Source organism: Pyrus communis, chromosome 15 (genome assembly GCF_041283825.1).
Source record: "Pyrus communis isolate YQ-2024b chromosome 15, ASM4128382v1, whole genome shotgun sequence".
NCBI classification, from domain to species: Eukaryota; Viridiplantae; Streptophyta; class Magnoliopsida; order Rosales; family Rosaceae; genus Pyrus; species Pyrus communis.
The window spans coordinates 8,057,769-8,077,308 of record NC_142579.1 but is presented as its reverse complement, the minus strand read 5'-3'; the positions used below and the strand labels follow the sequence as shown (position 1 = coordinate 8,077,308).

General features: G+C 36.4%; 1 protein-coding gene and 1 pseudogene across 15 annotated transcripts; one reads left to right on the top strand and one right to left on the bottom strand.

The window, feature by feature from the left end:
• LOC148690481 (coatomer subunit beta-1 pseudogene) lies at positions 1-2,381 on the bottom strand (annotated as a pseudogene).
• Positions 2,382-12,211: 9,830 nt separating this feature from the next.
• LOC137726489 (MDIS1-interacting receptor like kinase 2-like) lies at positions 12,212-19,540 on the top strand. 15 transcript variants are annotated; one of them, XM_088686205.1, is made up of 6 exons: positions 15,678-15,891; positions 15,959-16,112; positions 16,470-16,603; positions 16,746-16,839; positions 16,983-18,784; positions 19,149-19,540. In XM_088686205.1, exon 6 carries the CDS (start codon positions 19,163-19,165, stop codon positions 19,538-19,540), a length of 378 nt encoding a protein of 125 aa, XP_088542331.1. In that variant the 5' UTR covers positions 15,678-15,891; positions 15,959-16,112; positions 16,470-16,603; positions 16,746-16,839; positions 16,983-18,784; positions 19,149-19,162. The 15 variants fall into 15 exon arrangements, with proteins under 15 accessions (XP_088542322.1, XP_088542336.1, XP_088542331.1 ...); XM_088686201.1 differs by having other exon boundaries at positions 15,690-15,891; positions 15,959-16,030; positions 16,103-16,666; positions 16,737-16,839; XM_088686207.1 differs by lacking the exon at positions 15,959-16,112 and adding an exon at positions 16,171-16,400 and having other exon boundaries at positions 15,774-15,887.

Sequence of the window (19,540 nt, the reverse complement as noted above, 5' to 3'; positions counted from 1 at the left end):
TGAATGAGCATAACTCTAAATATTTTTGTATTTAATTTCTTTGTTGTAAATTCTGATCTGCCACATTTGAGGGAGTTGTGCTCCTTTTATACAGACTCTACTTCTTAAAACACCAGCTGGTATATTTAACAATTCTTAACAATTCAATTAAAGCATAAACCTCAATTACATTTTGGGTTCATAACAATATTCCCCCCTTGAAAATTAGCCTTGTCCTCAAGGCTTAAAAATGGAATTGTGGAAATCCTCCTAATTAGCTGTTGTCCTCAAAGCAACAAGAAGTTGAATTTGCAGAAGGCATTCATTGGCAGATTCCTCCCAAGCCTTCTTTAAGTCAAGCTCCTGAACTTGCTTAATCAACTTAAGGCTTGAATTCCAATAGATAGGGAGAAGATTGATGAATTCTCTTTTTGAGAAACTAGCATCTTCACTGCAAACAAAGAGACCTACAAGCTGCCAACCTTACAGATAAGTCCTTGTCCTGTAGCAATTTGATCAAAGCATAGTAAACTGGCATTTTTGTGTCTTTTTTAATATCAAAAACCCATTGTCCCAATATCAATGCAACTTCCCAGGGGGTGATATGCATATTTAGATGATCAATATGAACCAATAATTCTAAGCATGGTAGTGAACCAACCAAAACAGATGACTGCAAAGGTGTAATACTGTAATTATTTTCAGCAACAAGATTAACATTGTTTTGTAACAGAACTTCCATTGCATCTTGGTGACCATGACCAACATCCCAAATTAAGGGACTTCTAGCGTCTCTTGGTGAATTAACATAAGCACCTTGGGGTTCAAACACCTCAGTCCTTTTGTCAACCAACTTTGCCAATTCTATGTTCCCATAAATCTTACATGTAAAAAACAGAGATCCCCATATAACCACATCAAGTTGAGTAGGCATATCTCTGATGAACTTTTCAGCCACATTTAACAGATTAGCATGGCTAAGAAGATCCACAATGCATCCATAGTGTTCAATACGAGGATTGAGCTTATGATTTTCAAGATCCATGCTAAGTATCCATTTATCAATGAATTAGAGCAACCATGACAAACCTCGAAGAAATGATTCAATAATGCATTCCCTCTGTAACAAGCTATGAATGTGTCCTGCATAAAGCGCACCTAAAATAGCTTTATGTAGTAATAAATGAACTGGTTGTGCTTGAGAAATCTGAGCCGTTGCTTTTATCTCTTATGTCTCCCTTAATTGTTTTTTTGAAAGCATGTCAACAAAACTTTGACAGCAAGATTTTAACCATATTTTTCTGACCTCATCACCAGTATTGCATAGCAATCTTGTGCAGAGGACCACCCCGGCAAAAGAATCACTGTCAATTGGATGTGGAAGAACTGGAGATTGTCCTAATTGCAACATAGAAACAACAATCACCAGTGCTTGCGAAAATGCTTTATTCACTTCAACTTTTGATGGTTAGACCCTTTCCAATCTCAGGGCAAGTTTGGTCATAAGGTATGCAACAACTGTCCCAAGGAAAAAGTCACCAGTGAGAAGCAGGGATCTCAAGTTCCCAGATGCCACAGATCCTTGAAAAGGGTAGGAGGAGAGAAAGCAATTCTAGATGCAGCATGATGTGTGGCATAAGTTCCATCAGCAAGAATAGTAGGTCTTTTAAAAGACATGGTCATGAAGTTTACTTGCTGAACCTTTTGTGAAGAATCATTACTTTCTTCTTCTGAAACTGAGAGAAAGGGTGATTCACTTAGGCACCGTTTAATTGATGCAGTTCCACCCTTAAATTCAGGAAGTAACGTGCAACATGCTGCAAAAATCCAAAGGCCGGAAGAACAAACCCGTGATGTTCGGATTTGGTAGAAAGTGACTAATAACTTTGTTATTATAGATACCTTTACTCTAGGGTTGGTTTCTATTATTTCTCAGATAAAAACAATCATATTAACAGCAGAAGCAACATTGTTGCCTCCTAAGAAATCCATCAACAGATGTACCACTGTGCTCGCCACTTCTAGGAACTTTATTGCACAAGAGTAAATATCCTGAATAAGCATCTGCTTGTATTCACCATTCTTTTCTAGCTCTCCAGTATGAGTCTTGATTCCCTTTTCAAAATAAGAACAAGCTCATTGATGTTTGTGCAAGTAACCAAGCTAAGAACAATGTCTAGGGTCTTTCTCTTGATGTCAAGATTATAACTAGAAAGTGCCCTCAGCACGTCCATGAACATATCAGCTACAACTTCTCTATGAGAAGACTTTAGCTCAGTCAGCTGATCAAGAACAATAAACTTCACATTGTTGTCACTTTGAGAAAGAAGCAGCTGATAATAGGTATTGGCAACAACTCTCCTCTGCTCTCCACGATTTGTTCGACATAATTCTCGCAATAACAAAATGGTTTATGGGATTGAATGGTTGTTGGAAGGATCAGATGGGAAGTATTTATTGGAAAACCTTTCCTTCACCAACTCAGTTATTGCCATATTGTTTTCTCTCCATCTCTTAGGCAATTCATCAAACATATGCAATGCAAACAAATGCTTCTTCACAAATTTACCCATAAGATACCAATTTATCCAACCATATTTATCATTCCGAAATGCAATAGTCAAAAGAGAAGGAAATATAGCTTTCGAAGTTGTTATAATGAAACGCAAATAGAGAACTACCTCGGCTCCAGTTTTTGTATTATCAAAGAAGAAGTGCTTACAGAGAAACCGCGAAGCAGAGGTCATCGTCGAAGCATAAATCATTCTCTTCGATTCTGGCAGAGAAATTAGGGCTGCAACGGAATCGTTCGACTGTGGTTTAACGGTCAAAGTTGCTAGTGCGCGTAACATCGGTGAAGATGAGAGCAATGGCGGAATGGAATGGTCGTGGATTGTTGATGAAATTCGCAATGGGTTGCCGTCTCCGTTGTGAGGTTTTTGGTGACCAACCTCGATTGATTCAGCTTCCTCGAAACACATCGAGGGTGGATTAGAATCTCCCTCAACATGGAAATCCAAGTCACGGTGCAACTGAGCAAAGTCACTGCGGATTTCTACGAGTATAAGATTCACAACCTTGTGAATGGCGATGAGTGCAGAATCCATAGCTTCACGGATCGCAGCACTCATCGAAGCTTCAAATGAGTCGATTGCAGCGAAGAGACGTGCATCCATGGCAAGAAGACGGGTTGGGTGGGCGTGCACATGAGGGAAACCAGGATTTGAGAAGGATGATACCATTGATACGACCCAATTCTCAATTCCCTTAATCAGCCTACAAGTAGCACAAGAAAGCTATGTAAGAAGAGTGAATGAGAGATGAAGGAGCAGAGCTCTAAATATTTTTGTATTTGATTTTTTTTTGTAAATTCTGATCTGCCACATTTGAGGGAGCTGGGCTCCTTTTATACAGAGTGCGAGGACAAGCCCAGCACGGGTTGGCTTGGTCTGGCTTAGGCTGGACCAGGAGAAAACCCACTGGCTGGTATGCTATTATAAAGGTCTGCGGGCCTAGCAACATGCAAAAACCCTAGGCCATGGCTCAATCGAAGTTGTTCCCATAAATCTTAAATTCTTTTTCGAAATTTATAGGGCTAGAAAAACCCTAATATGCTTCTAATTTATTTATATTCTTTGACTCACAAATTCCATAAAGCATAATTGCGTACCTAATTGGCAGAAACAATAAAAAGCCTTTGAATTTGTAGAAGATCCAATGCGCTGTATCACGTTCAACACAGAAAAATTAAATTGAATCAATAGCATGTAGATCAATTCAAAATAATAAATTAGTCATAATAAGAATGATTAAAACGTAATACTCTCCTAATAGAATAATAAACTCTCTTTAGCGTAACGTCAAGAGCGTGCTGATAACGTGTTGTAGGCATAATTTACTGAACGATTATGGAGGCCATAGAGAGAAAGAAAAGTGCGGCAACAGTAAAGAGAAGAGAGAAATGTGTAATTGTGAGGTGTGTTCTATTCCACCCCATTGTGCCTTTATTTATAGTAGTAGGGAAGGTTAATTCCTTACCCTTTAGGATTGCAACTCTTCATAGGTAATCAACTCCTAATAGGAATATAAGACACATTCCCATATCTACTAGGATTTACACAATCACATTCCTAATCTAATAAGACTGCAACATATTTTCTATTTTAGAGCAAAATCATGAATTTAAATAAGAATAAGGGTTAATTAGGATTGTTTTCCTTTTTAAAAAGTTGTTTTTGTTATGCTTTAAAAATAATTAGTCGTAAAATAAAACAATTGAGTTTTTGGTAAACTGTATTTTCATAAGTGCTATGAATATGAAAAATAGTGTAAAAGTTTATGGTAAATTGTAATGTAAAAGTGATATAATTATATCTAATGACAAAATGGCACTGATGATAGTGGTGGTGGTGGCGGCGGCAATTGTAAGGATATGGTGGTGCTACCAATAATGAAGTGTAGCGATTGAAGTGTAAAGGTAACAACTGTGGTAGGGGTGGTGACAACGACAGTAATGGTGGTTATGGTTATGGTGAAGGAAGTTGCTTTGGTGGCAACGATAGAAGTGGGGACGGTTATGGATATGGTGGTGGTGGTGGTGGTGACAGTGGTGATGACTGATGATTGTGGCAACAACAATGGTGGTTGTATTGACGGAGGTGGTCTAAGGTTAGTGTTTGTAGTTGTAGGTGGTGCGAGTCACTTTGTTCTCCAAGGGATAAATGTGTGTAGAAAGATAAATAAAATCATTTTTAAAAACTAATAAGGTATTAAAGGAATTTAAACTATTCACTAAGGGCTCAACTCCTTTTTTTTTTATGAAAGCAACTTTTAAAATCAACTTACAAGCTATTTTCAAAAGCTGTTGTTTGCAGACCATTTTTTTTAAAAAAATAAGCAAGATATTTTGTTTTACCAACACTTTTTAGTGCTTAACTTTAAAGTGAATCAACTTTTGGTTACTATATATATATATATATATATATATATATATATATATATATATATATATATATATATATATATATATATATATATATATATATATATATATATACATAGAAAAAAGGGGAAAAAAACAACAGAGGCCTCATAGTACTGCTTTTTTTCTTTTTTCTTTTTTCTTTTTTCTTTGGAGGCGTCTACCCAAGGTACCATATTGCACAAAGATATTTTGGGGCACGTTTGGTGTCCTTCAATCCAAATTTGTTGTTTTTAAAACTATTAAGTACTAAGTAATTTAGTTACATCCATCTTAATAAGTATACATATGTTGTAAAAATTGAACATTGTCAAGCATGACATGCATTCTTAACTTACTCAAAATTACACTTTCATTATTGCAACAAAGGCTTAAGAAGGGCAACTAGAATAACATGATATGTAAATGGTGAATTGCGCTAATAGATAGGAGATTGCTCTTCAACTCACTGCGTTCCGAATTTAAACTCTTTCCCTTCATTACATAACAACTAGCCTTTTGTGTTTCATGCATAGAAGTGTCCCAATCTATGAAAACTCAGGCCTTTCCATGAAATTTGATAGCAACAAAAAAGGCCTCGAATTTCATGAAACATTCTTTTGATAAAAAAGCCTATCAATAAAGTTTAAACTTGGAACATTGTGTTTACTTTTCACATTTTTCTTATCAAGAAAACAATTCTACCATTAAATAGAGCGACCATAATCACAATCAGTATCAATCTGCCCATCTTTTGCCTGGACAAATTCCGTTAGTGACTAATGTAGCATCTAATTTAATAAAATCTATCATTTGACACAAAAAATAAACTCTGTTAACTTTATGTAAAATAAAGAAATAAAAAACTTTAACAAGAGAAACAGTAATTTTGGGGTCCAACAGTAATTTGATGCCATTTTTGGCTTGGTGAATATGAGAGAATTTTCCAAGTCCAGGGGGCGTGGAATTCCAGGCGGTGGAATATATTGTTAGGATGCCACATGTCGGCACCATATTAATAGTATATGTTGTTGTTTTTTTTTTTTGTTTTTTGGACAACGGTAATTTTCATTACCAAGAGAGTATAATTACAGATAAAGGGACCCAAATACACAGTAAACACAAAACAAAAAGTGGATCCCCAACTCGAGAGAAGGGCCTAAAACAAAAAAACCCTAAAAGACTAGCTTCCTCCGCCGCTGTAGAAGAACCGGCCACCGATCCAGCATCCCAGGCCAATGCTCTCACCAAACACAACCCTAAAGAAGAAGGCTCCATCCTCCTCCACCAAACGCCACAGAAATCGAAACCGCAACCACCAAAGAAAGAAGCCAGAGGGAAAGAACTTTCCCCCATCAACAAAGCCGAAAACGACATACAATTGGAGGGTAGTGGTGTGGACACCATATGAGCCGAAGCTCTGCACTCCTTCCTAGAAAACCGCAAAACGCGGGTGGAAGAGATGGTTGCAGAATCAGAGATGTGTGAGAATGATGTAGGACTGAAGCAAATGGAAAAGTAAAAAAATGGCTAGATTAGAGTCATGGAGGTGGAAAAACTTGAGGGAGAAGAAGAAAAGGGAAAGTTGGAAGTGGGATTGTCGGATCAAGACTGATGGAAGGTTAAAGTGAAGGTCACAGGGGAGGATCACAAAAAAAAATGGTAAAAAAAACCAAGGAGAAAGCCAATCTTCGTTAATAAAAACTAATACAAGAAATAGATTGTCAAAAAGCAATCCAAATACAAGCATAAGCCAGTAAATACAATAAAAAAGTCCAAAAAGAGCAAGCCTACAACAACCAAAGGCGTGGAATTCCAGGCGATGGAATATATTGTTAGGATGCCATGTGTCGGCATCATATTAATAGTATATGTTGTATTTTTCTTTTGGTCAACAAATAACATTCATTAATAAAAACTAATACAATAAATTGATTGTAATAAAACAATCCAAATACAAGCATAAGCCAATAAATACAATAAAAAAGGTCCAAAAGGAGCAAGCCTCAACAACAAATGCCCTAGATCTGTCACCACCACCAAGAGAAAAAACCCACGAACAAACTAGATGAACTAAAAATGGAGGTGAGCAAGCTACCCACGCAAAATGCACTTCAATAATCCTACCAAAGAGTACTAAATGCACTTCAACAACCACCCAACACCAAAGTGCGCCGCCAAAGAGAGACACGCGAAAGGCTGAGTAGCAGAGGTCGAAGGTGAAGGATTGACGATGGAGAGAAACATTAGGGGTAAAAAGGGGCATAAAACCTAGATTTGAGACAAGCTCAGGGAGGTTGAGACAAGGTTCAAGGAAGCTAGAAAATAAAGGAAAGAACGCAGCGAGAGAAATGCAAGGAAATAAAGGGTAAGCAGAAGTGAAAATGGAAAGAAAATAAGGAAAGAAGAGGAGAATATTGGTGAAGAAGAGAAGAAAGATGGAGCTTGGAAGCAAATCCCAGGAAAGACGGGGAAGGAAGGGAAAATAAAACAGAGGAAGGGTGGGGTTGAAGAGAGGGGTGGAGACCAAAAACAAGGAAGGTTTTTTTTGGGAGAGGGTGGGGGCGAGAAAGGAGATCAGAGGGTGGGAAGGAAAGGGGAAGGGGGAGGAGGGCTAGAGTGGGGTGGATACTGGGCTGCAAGCCGGAGCAAGAAGCTGATGGCTAGAGGCTCTCAGATGTAGGGTAATAGTATATGTTGTATAAATAGGTAGCTTAGTGAGGAAAATGAGTTGATGTTGTAATAGTCTTTTGTAATACAAGTTGCTGTGCAATTGAGAAAGAAGTAGAGTTGGGTTCTAACATTAGAAGATGGAAGTTCATCTCAATTTCTCTCACCTTTAGACTTTAGATGCACTTTAGGACTACCTAGTTTGAAATTTAGTGCAACTTTCGTTTCCGTTTTTTCTTCAATTACTCATATCATCAAAAGAATATAATTTTTCTATACAAGTTGTAGTCTAAACTACTCTAATTTACGAGCACGAAGATTTGAACTCAGTTACAAAAGACTAAATTTAAAAAAAGAAAAAGAAAAAAAAAACCATGTTATGTGGCTTACTGGGTTTCAAACAACTTTTGGTTTAGCTTTCTGAAAGTTTCGATGCAACAAACAAATTATGTTTAGTTAAATAAAGATGCTTCTCAAGTGTGTAAGATTCATTTACTTTTACAGCTCAGGCTGAATGTTTTAGTTTGGGCAAAATATGAAACTCTACCACTTTGATATAAGGTCTAAACCATATGTTCCATGACTCTGGCGAAAACTGAAATTTATTTTGCCTTAAGCAGCTCCTTCCCACGACAGTACGAATTTTGTTTCACAAAAATGGCTTGTGGTTTTTGGTTTGTGTCAAGGTAGAAGTTTTTGAATCCACTGTGCTAAGTGGTCATGACTTTTCTTTGTTTTTTGGAGCCTTGTAGACATAGGGCTAATATTCCCAGATAATATTAGTGTGATTAATTTTCACCTCGTGTGAATTGGAAAAGGTTGTGCAGTCAAGGAAAACACCATGATGAACTTTTGCAAAGATATCGCTATGCATTTGCATTAAGTTGCACTTAAAAAACATTTATTGGAATTATGTACAAGTTCATTGTATTGAAGTTGTGGAGACACATGGACATTGATTTTTTTTTTTTCTTTTTTTTTTTGGTCAAACGATAGATTTTGTTAGATTAGTCACCCACAAGATTCAAACCCATGCCATCATGAAAAGGCTCAACTCCTTTCCATCATTGTGGTAAAAGACCACTTGCAGACACTGATGGCTGCCATGAGTAAGTTCATTCTGCATTTGTTTGCTTCTGGGAACTACCTTAGGAAACACTTTCGGCCACATCTACAACTGATATGGGAAAATGCCTACATTCCTCTTTAGGGGCTTTGAGCTAGGCACGTTTTATATTGACAATTGCAAAACCGTTGAAAGAAGTTATGCAGTTTGTATCATATTTTACTTCTATCTCTGTGATGATTTTCATATCGAAGCAAACCCATTAAAAGAAGTTATGCATTATCTTCACCTGTCAATGAGTATTTGTGTGCCTTCTTGCATATCATCATAACTAAAACAATCTGGACCAGGCTATACATTGTTAATAGATATACACCATACCTGTCATAAGTTCCAATGATTTTTTTTTTTTTGTTGAAATTCATACAAAATTTACATCAAAATTCACCTAGAAAACACTAAAACACTAACATGGCCTTAGAGCTTTCTTCATGGTGAATCAAGCGGCGTGGATTTGTGAGTGGCTAAGAACTCAAATCGAGCTGCAAGATGGTTGGATTAAGTGCTGAGCTTCGAGCTTTAGTCTTCAGTGGCACCAACTATGAGCTTTGGTGCATAAGGATGAAGACAATCTTTAAATCCCACAATCTGTGGAAATTTGTTGAAAAAGGATTCAAAGCTTCCTCATATGAGAAATTGATGGATGAAAAGTAACTTCTCGTTGCTCAAGATTTGGTTGCTTGCAATGCAAGAGCTATAGGATGGATTCAAGGAGCTGTGAGTGATGAGATCTTCCCAAGGATTGCAAACCAAGAAACTGCAAAAGTTTCTTGGGATGTATAGCAGCAAGAGTACAAAGGTGACTCTTAACTAAGGTGTTTGGATTGATAAACCAAAATGAATATGTATGCTGAAGAACTGCCTAATAAAAGGATTATCAAGAAAATTTTAATTAGTCCTACACCTCAGTATGATAATATTGTTGTTGTGATTGAGGGAGCCAAGAAGATAAGTGAAATTTATCCAAATGAAGTTGTTGCAACTTTGAAAAGGTTTGAACCAAGACTAATTAGGCACTCAGAGAACAATGATGTCACTGAGAGAACCTCTAGTAGTTTGAGTTTGTAGGGAAGAAACCATAATCAATCTGGTGGTTACAAAGGCAAGAAGCCTTGGAAGAACAAAGATAAGAAACCATTTATGAAGTACAATGAGAAGAACAATATTGCAATCAAGAGTAATACTAACAAAGATGGGTGCAAGATATGTGGAAATCTTCATTTTGGTGAGTGTTGGATCAAGGGAAAACCAAAGTATCACAAGTGTGATAAGCTTGGGCACATTGCCAAGGATTGCATAAGTAAAATGATACAACAAGTGACTATGCTAAAGACGTAGGTGAAGAGACTTCTATGTTCTTTGCTTGCAATTTAGCATTAGTGATCAAGGATGAGCATGTCTGGTTTATTGACAATGGTTGTAGCAACCATATGACTTCTCATGAGTTATTGCTCAGTAATGTTGACAAGAATATAACCACTAAAATCAAAATGGGAAATGTTTAGCTTGTTCAAGCAGTTGGATGGAAATTTGCTGAGTGTTGGACAAAAATGATGTAACACTAATATTTCCTTATGTTTGGAGATGATGAGGTTGCAATCTTTGAAGACAGGATGCTGGAAAATCATGTTGTTACAATACAAATGATATGGAACATATGTTTTCCTTTAATAATGGAAGATATGAAACTTAATATATTGAAAGCTGCAGTGGAAGACTATGCTTGGGATTGGCACAAAAGGTTTGGACATTTGAATTTCCAAAACCTATAGTTACTTGTCAGTAAAGAAATGGTATTGAGAATGCCAAATTTGAAGCAAACACAAGGAGTGCGTGAAGATTATGCAGTGGGAAAGCACCACAGAGAAGCCTTCAGTCGAGAGATAACTTGGAGAGCAAGTCATCCACCATATTTGATACTTTAATGTATGTGGCCATATGCAGGTGACAACATTTGGTGGCAATAATTACTTCTTGACTTTTATAGATGATTGTACAAGAATGTGTTAATTGTAACTTCTAGAGCACCAACATGAGGTGTTCAATGTGTTTAAAATGTTCAAAGCCATGGTGGAACTACAATGTGGCTATCCGATCAAAAAATTGAGGAGCGACAAAGGTGAAGAGTACATTTCTATGGAATTTTAGAAGTTCTATGATGATATAAGGCTTGAAAGGTAACTAATTGTGGCCTATTCTCCTCAACATAATGGTGTGGCTAAGAGGAAGAATAAGACTATCATTGAAATGGCTAAGTGTATGCTTCATGGCAAGAAAATGCAATATGAGTTTTGGGGTGAAGTTGTCAATACTGCAGTTTATATTCTCAATAGATACCCTACCAAAGTTGTTAAGAATAAAACTCCATTTGAGGCATTCTATGGTTAAAAACCAGGAATTAAGCATCTCAAGGTGTTTGGATGCATTTGTTACTCTCACATTCCAATTCAATTAAGACAAAAACTGGATGAGAACTCAGTGAAGGGTATTTTTCTGGGGTATGGAAAGGTTGAAAAGGTTGCAGCTTGAATCTCAGAAGATATTTCTCTCTAGGAATGTAAAATGGTAATTGGAATTGGCACTTTGAGAAGTAACTAGACTAAGCTTTCCTATGAATTTGAATTTGACTAAGATGAATAACAATGCAAAATGATACTTGAAATCATTGAGGAAGATCAACAGTTGGAAGAGAGGGGTTCTTAATCTCAGCTTCCAGGCTTGCAACTAACACTCAAGTTGAAATTGGAGAATCAAGCAGTGCAGGAATACACCAATAAGGACAAGATCTCTAAGTTAAATTCAAGCAAGATGTAATGTGAGTATGAATGAACCAGAAAGGTTTGAAGATTCTGCCACTGATAGTCTGATATTGCCTGGAAGAAAGCTATGGAAGCTGAGGTAGAAATGCTTGAGAAAAACAATACATGAGAATTGGTTGATAGACCATCTGATAAACTAATTGTTGGTGATCTCACAAACCTTACCGTTCTCTATCTGTACAAAAATAATCTTTTTGGCACTATTCCTGAATAGATAAGGAACTTAAAGTTCCTTTTGAAGCTTGGTCTTACTGAGAATCAACTCAATGGTTTAATTCCCGCTTCATACAGTAACCTAGCTAAATTGAAAAGCTTAAACCTAGGAGTAACCAATTTTTGGGCTCCACACCTCAAGAGAAAGAGGACCTTAAGTTGACCAACTTTTGCCATTGTAGACAACTCACAAACACTTAAGTATAAAACAACTTTTTTACTGGTCCAATCCCCAAAAGCTTGAAAACTAACATGAGCTTATTTAGAGTTTGTCTTAATGGGAACAAATTGACAGGATCTGAAACTTTGGTGTCTATCCAAATCTTTATTTTATAGATATGAGCCACAATAACTTCTATGGGGAAATCTCACAAAACTGGGGGGCAATGTCCACAATTAGAAACGCTACTAATTGCAGGAAAAAGCCTTCCTGGTAGAATACCTCCTCAGATTGTCAATGCACAGAAAATTCATGTCCTCATTCTTTCTTCAAATCGCTTAGTTGGGGTGATTCCAAAAGGACTCGGAAGAATGACTTCTTTGTAGAAGTTAATGTTGAATGGAAATCAATTTTCAGGCCGTATACCCTCAAAATTTGGATCACTGATTGATCTTGAATATCTCGACTTGTCATCAAACAAATTCATTGGGTCAATTGCTAGCATTCTAGGTGACTTTCTCATAACTCATTTCCACCCCCAAGCATTTTTTTTTTTTAATTTCCCGTTTAAAGACAAAAACCCCATTATTTGCTCATTCTTCATCGAATCATATGGATCAATCTAACAATGACGGAATTTATATTTTGTTTACTAAATCACATGAAATTTTACCTAACTCTATATAATATATGGAATGAAGAGAGATATTTTGAATGACTTGAATAAGAGACGCTCTTATTTTAACTTCCGGTTTCGACGAACGAATAATCATTGAGTCCTCCTCTTTCCGTACAACACATACAAAGAGACCCGCCAATAAATAGTTAAGTAATTAGTGAACATATGAAAGATGTTTAGACCATAGACCTCCAGTTACTGGATCTAATCCTCCACGAATAATAAGAAATTTCACCTATTTTGATCAATTCAAGGTGAAAAATGAGGTTGCTCCCTCAGCAAAACTAGGATAATTTGGTTGTTGATCTAGAATTTGCTTCTTTTATATTAAGATTAACTTGTGATCTAAAAAAGTTCTTGCCCGTTTTTCTTTGACAAAATGTTCTAAATATTGAAGTCTTGTATATAATTTATTATATATCCATACTAATAATCTCGTTGCTATGAGCTTATTCTGAGCAAAGCTTGCACATACAGTGGAAGTGAATGAAAAATGTGATGTTTATAGCTTTGGAGTTGTCGCTTTGGAAACAATAAGGAGATTTGTTCTCATCATTCTCATCAGTACCTTCTTCGTCATCGTCATCTGCAGGGCCGGCCCAGGCCCAATGCAGGCAGGGTGACCGTCCGGGGCTCAAAAAAATTGGGGGCACCAAAATTATTACGGTGGTATATTTATATATGGTTTCATAAGAGTATAAGTTTATAAAATTTGGTTCAATGACACAGAAATTTAACTAGAAGTGGTGGTTTTGTCATTTGAAAATAAGGAGGAGGCCTTGGGTTCAAAACACCACATTGCTTATTTACTTTCCAATTTTTACAAATTTCTTTTCATAAGAGTATAAACTTATAAAATTTGGTTAAAGGATTAAGAAGTTTAATTAGAAGCAATGGTTTTTGTTGTTTAAAATTGATGAGAGGTCCTAAGTTCGAAATGCCATGTGCATGTTTATTCTTTTCAATTTTTAAAAATTTTTGTTTGGTTGTTAATTTATTTTTAGTTATTAGCTAGTCGCTATGTGGGTTGTTATTTTTAAATATTTGTTTCAATTCAAGTCTAATCTTCAACAATGAGTAATACGTAGACCAAATTTTTAGAGCAAATTTGCAAATTATATGATGTGTCATCAAAATGTTTAATTTAGTGACTATTCATTACTAATACATATCAATTAAAAACTCAAAAACATCATTATTTTTTTAGTCCCATATTGACAAGGTTAGTAAATAAGAAAAGACGCCTCACGATTTATACAAAAATACTTTCAAAGTTCAGATGGAAAACAAAAGTCATCATATATCTACTTGTAAGCCCGGAGTTTTTTGGTTTCCTTCTCTCGATACAAAATAAATTAGTCTTTCTGTGTTTCTAAATTATTGAGTTTAAAGTGCTTTTCCAAGTATAATTTTATTGATGTCTTACGTGTGAAAATAAATAATTTTCTTATATAAAGTTAGGGCACTTTTTTTGGCGTCGCCCTGGGCCTCAAAAATCTCTAGACCGGCCCTGTCATCTGCATTCCCAGCCCATCAAAAGCTGATCGTGGATGTTCTAGACCATCGTATTTCTCCTCCAACGCATCAAGAAGTAGGGGAAGTTCTCTCTCTTGTGAAGATTGTATTTTCATGCTTGCATCCCAGTCCACAATCTCGTCCAACAATGAAACAAGTTTCTCAACTCCTCTCAACTTAGAAGTTGCATTTGTCAAAGCCATTACGTATGGTAACCTGCAGTGAATTGCTTGCTCTAGATCCTTTGGCTGCCTGAGAATTAGAGAAAGTGGGTATTTCGTATAAATAAGTTTCCCTTATTTGCTATGGCTCATTGTACTTTCATGCACTTGTTTGGTGCATAACAAAATGTGTTCCTTGGTTACAAAAGAAATGTACTGGATCTAATTATTTGTCCACGGTTTTCTATGCAGTACGATGGCATGGTTTCAAATATTTTCCCTAGTGAGTAAATAAAACATTACAAAAAAAAAATAAAAAAAAATAAAAAATAAAAAAATAAAAAAATAAATCTTTCTGCAGAATGGCATGGTTTGAAATTTCAGATACTCAATGTTGACATGGATCCCTAGTGTAAAATTAAAGTAGGAATCTCAATAGAATTTGGATATCAAATTCTCATAAGCCTTGTATTTCTGGTAAGGCAAGAAAGTCCATAATAATTAGTATAAATAAAGCACCCTTTCTCTTTCCCTCTTCTATATATAGTCAGCCATCTCTCTATCACTCTCTCATTAGTTATTAGCAGGAATATTTTTCAACATTCCACATGGAGTTCCACAGAAGAAATATTTTGGAATTTAGCCATCTTCAACAAAGGGGAGTATTAGTTTCATATTACTCTTGTTTTGATTAAACTTTAATTGAATTAATCTTGGACTGTAGATTAAGGCTAGTTTTTCATGTTGTCTTCTGTTGGAGCTTTCTACGAAGGCACGAGGGTTTTCTTCTTCCTATGTTTTTCGTATCAGTATTTTGATGATTACATGGGAATGCTCTTTCCTATGTTTTACCTTGAAAGTGTTTTCTTCAACTCCACTATTACAATCTATTTGATGTTGATTTGTGTGCTTTGGCTCATACGTAAATGGGGTGCTTTGTAGTTGCAATTTCATTTTTCTTGGGACTAAACAGAATCAAACAATGGTTTCTTTTTGTCTAATTTTCATGGCTTCACATTTCATCTACTCTGTGTTCTAAAATAACCATAATCGAGTTGGTAAGTGAGATCGAGAATTTTCTTCAACATTGTAGTGACTGAGATGTGAAATTTGTGGGTTTTGATTACATGAACGAAAATTCTTCTCGGGTAGGAAAACAAAACAAAAGAGAAGAAATACTCTGCATTCTGCAACCTCAATTCAACTTTCAAAATGTGAAAAATGCCAAATCAAACAGCACGGAACAATCGCAGATTCACAAGCATGCATGCTCCTAAGTCCTGAGTCACAAGCATGCATGCTCGTAAGTTCTAAGTCAGTACATAAGCTGATTAGTAAAGATACACTATTTTTGAACGTGCATGTGCGAATTGGTCATGAGCCACAAAATTCTCATAATTCCCCAATCTTGAATACCTCAACCCCAACTACAATAATCTCTTTGATGTCATTCCACCTGAGATCAGTTCCCTTTCCAAACTCATCTATCTTGATCTCTCGGAAAATTAGTTGTTTGGGAGCATTCCACCTCATATCAGTTCCCTTTCCAAACTCATCTATCTTGATCTCTCGGAAAATAAGTTGTTTGGGAGCATTCCACCAGAAATTTGTATCCTGCAAAACCCATATTTTGCTTTATCAAAATAACTTGTCTGGCATAATTCCTGAGAAAATAGGGAACTTAAAATCTCTTGTCCAACTAGCCATTAGCTATAATAAACTTAATGGTCCAATCCCAACATCACTGAGTGATCTAACCAACCTTACCCGTCTATATTTTTGTAATAATAATCTTTCTAGCACAATTCCTAAAGAGATAGGAAACTTGAAATCTCTTATGGAGCTACAATTGTGCAATAACAATTTAACAGGTCTTATCCCTCAAAACATTGGAAACTTAAAGAAGCTAAGTGTGTTGTACTTGTTCAACAATCACCTTTTTGGTTCTATTCCTAAAGAGATAGGTAACTTAAAATCTCTTGTGGAACTTTGTTTGTATCAGAATCAACTCAATGGTTCGATCTCTGCATTCCTAGGTGATCTCACAAACCTTACTTTTCTCTATCTCTATGCTAATAATCTTTCTGGTTCAATTCCTAAAGAGATATGGAACTTGAAATCTCTTGTGAAGCTACCCTTGTCTAAGAATCAACTCAATGGTTCGATCCCATCCCTAGGTGATCTCACAAACCTTACTGTTCTCTATCTCTACACTAATAATCTTTCTGGTTCAATTCCTAAAGAGATAGGGAACTTGAAATCCCTTGTGGAACTAGATTTGTCTGAGAATCAACTCAATGGTTCAATCCCAAAATCCCTAGGTGATCTCACAGACCTTACCCTTCTTCATCTCTTCAGTAATAATCTTTCTGGTTCAAATCCTAAAGAGATAGGGAACTTGAAAATCTCTTGCGGAGCTAGATTTGTTTAAGAATCAACTCAATGGTTCAATCCCATCCCTAGGTGATCTCACAAACCTTACTATTCTCTATCTCTACACTAATAATCTTTCTGGTTCAATTCCTAAAGAGATAGGGAACTTGAAATCGCTTGTGAAGCTAGATTTAGCTCATAATCAACTCAATGTTTCAATCCCAAAATCCCTAGGTGATCTCATAGACCTTACCTTTCTCTATCTCCTCAGTAATAATCTTTCTGGCACTATTCCTAAAGTATTGGTAACTTAAAACCTCTTCGGAGTCTAGATTTGTCTGAGAATCAACTCAATGGTTCAATTCCCGCTTCTTATGGTAACTTGGCCAATTTGAAAATCTTAAACCTAAGATCTAACCAACTTTCGGGTTCCATACCTCAAAAGATAGGGAACCTCAAGTTGACTAGAATGGGATTAGACGACAACCAATTTTCTAGTTGTTTGCCAAACAATATTTGCCACAGTGGACAACTCATAAACGTTTCAGTACAAAACAACCTTTTTACTAGTCCAATACCCAAAAGCTTGAAAAATTGCATGAGCTTATTTAGAGTTCATCTTAATGGGAACAAATTGACAGAAATATATTTGCAAACTTTGGTATATATCCAAATCTTGATTTTATAGATCTAAGTCACAATAATTTCTATGGGGAAATCTCACAAAACTGGGGATAGTCCCCACAATTACAAACCTTACTAATTGTGGGAAACAACCTTGCTGGTACCATACCTCCTGAGATTGTCCATGCACAGAAAATTCATGTACTCGGATCTTGCTTCAAATCGCTTAGTTGGGGTGATTCCCAAGGGACTCGGAAGAATGACTTCTTTGCAGAAGTTGAAGTTAAATGGAAATCAATTTTCAGACCGTATACCCTCAAAACTTAGATCACTGATCAATCTTGAATATCTCGACTTGTCATTGAACAAATTTAATGGGTCAATTGCGGGCATTCTAGGTGACTTTCTCATACTCTACCATATGAATTTGAGCAACAACAACCTTTCTCAAGGAATTCCACTTGAATTGGGGAAGTTAGTTCAGTTGACCGAACTTTATTTAAGTTACAACTCACTTGAAGGTAGCATACCACCAGAAATCACCAAAATGAAGAGCTTGGAGATGCTCAATCTTTCCCACAACAATCTTTCGGGTTTCGTACCATCAAGTTTTGAAGGCATGCATGGCTTGTTATATGTTGACATATCTTACAATGAATTGGAAGGTCTTCTTCCCAACATCAGAGCATTTCGAGAAGCTCTGCCAGAAGCATTACAAGGGAACAAAGGATTGTATGGCAACATTAGAACATTGCAACCCTGTACGCATGGCTCAAGAAATGACCACAAACGGTTAATTGTAATCACATTCACCCTTCTAGCAACAGTTTTCCTTCTTTGTGCTTTCTTTACAATTTCCTACATAGTGGAAAGAAATAAGAAGCATCGAGATAAAGGAGAAAAAAGCATGCATGAAGAAGTGTCGTTTTCAGTTCTGAATTTTAATGGAAAGTAAATGTATGAGGAAATCCTAAGGGGGACAGAAGACTTTGATTCCATATATTGCATCGGGAGCGGAGGACATGGAAGCGTCTACAGAGCAAATTTATCATGTGGTGACATAGTGGCTGTGAAGAAACTCAATCACTTGTGGGATGGCGAGAAGAATTTGGAGAAAGGGTTTTTGAATGAAATAAGAGCATTGACAGAGATAAGACACCAAAACATTGCGAAGCTTTATGGGTTTTGTTTGCACCATCGACACTCGTTCTTGGTGTATGAGTTTCTTGAAAGAGGTAGCTTGGCTAAAATTTTGAGCAAAGATGAAGAAGCTAAAGAAATGGGGTGGAGAAGAAGGGTGAATATTGTTAACAGTGTAGCTCATGCCTTGGCATACATGCACCATGATGTCATGCCACCAATTGTGCACCAAGACATATCAAGCAACAACATTTTGCTGGATTCTGAATGAGCCTTTGTTTCAGACTTTGGCACTGCTAAATTTTTGAATCGAGACTCAACTAATTGGACTGCCGTTGCAGGCACATATGGATATGTTGCACCAGGTAAAATTGTGTTTTGTTCAATATATTCTTTTGTTTTTTCTTTTAGACAAATGATTCTGACATCTTGCATAAATTTTTGAATTTTTCTTGGATATTTTTGTGCTGAATATTATTATTTTTCGTTGTTAGGCAGAAATTACATCCTTTGATTTGGAATAGAGCTTTGAGATTATGTGTAGGATAATTTGGTTGTTACAGGTGATCCAGAATCTGGTTTTTTTATATTAAGATTAATTGGTGATCTAAAAAAAATTCTCGTCTGTTTTTCTTCCTGATGATAAAATGTTCTAAACATAGAATCTTTGATATAGTTTATTATATACCGATACTAATAATCCCATTGCTAAGAGCTTATTCTAAGCAGAGCTTACGTATACAATGGAAGTGAATGAAACATGTGATGTTTATAGCTTTGGAGTTGTCGCATTGGAAACAATCATGGGAAGGCATCCCGGAGATTTGTCCTCATCATTCTCATCGATACCTTCTTCGTCCTCGTCATCTGCGTTGCCAGCCCATCGAATGCCAATCGTGGATGTGTTGGACCAACGCATTTCGCCTCCAACACATCAAGAAGCAGGGGAAGTTGTCTCTCTTGTGAAGATTGTGTTTTCATGCTTGCATCCCAATCCACTTTCTCGACCAACAATGAAACAAGTTTCTCAACTCCTCTCAACTCAGAAGCTGCATTTTTTGAAGCCATTACGTATGGTAACTTGCGGTGAATTCCTTGCTTTGGATCCTTTGACTACCTGA

Coding starts and splice junctions, on each gene's coding strand:
- LOC137726489 (XM_088686196.1), top strand. CDS start 19,163: ATGGAAGTGAATGAAACATGTGATGTTTATAGCTTTGGAGTTGTCGCA.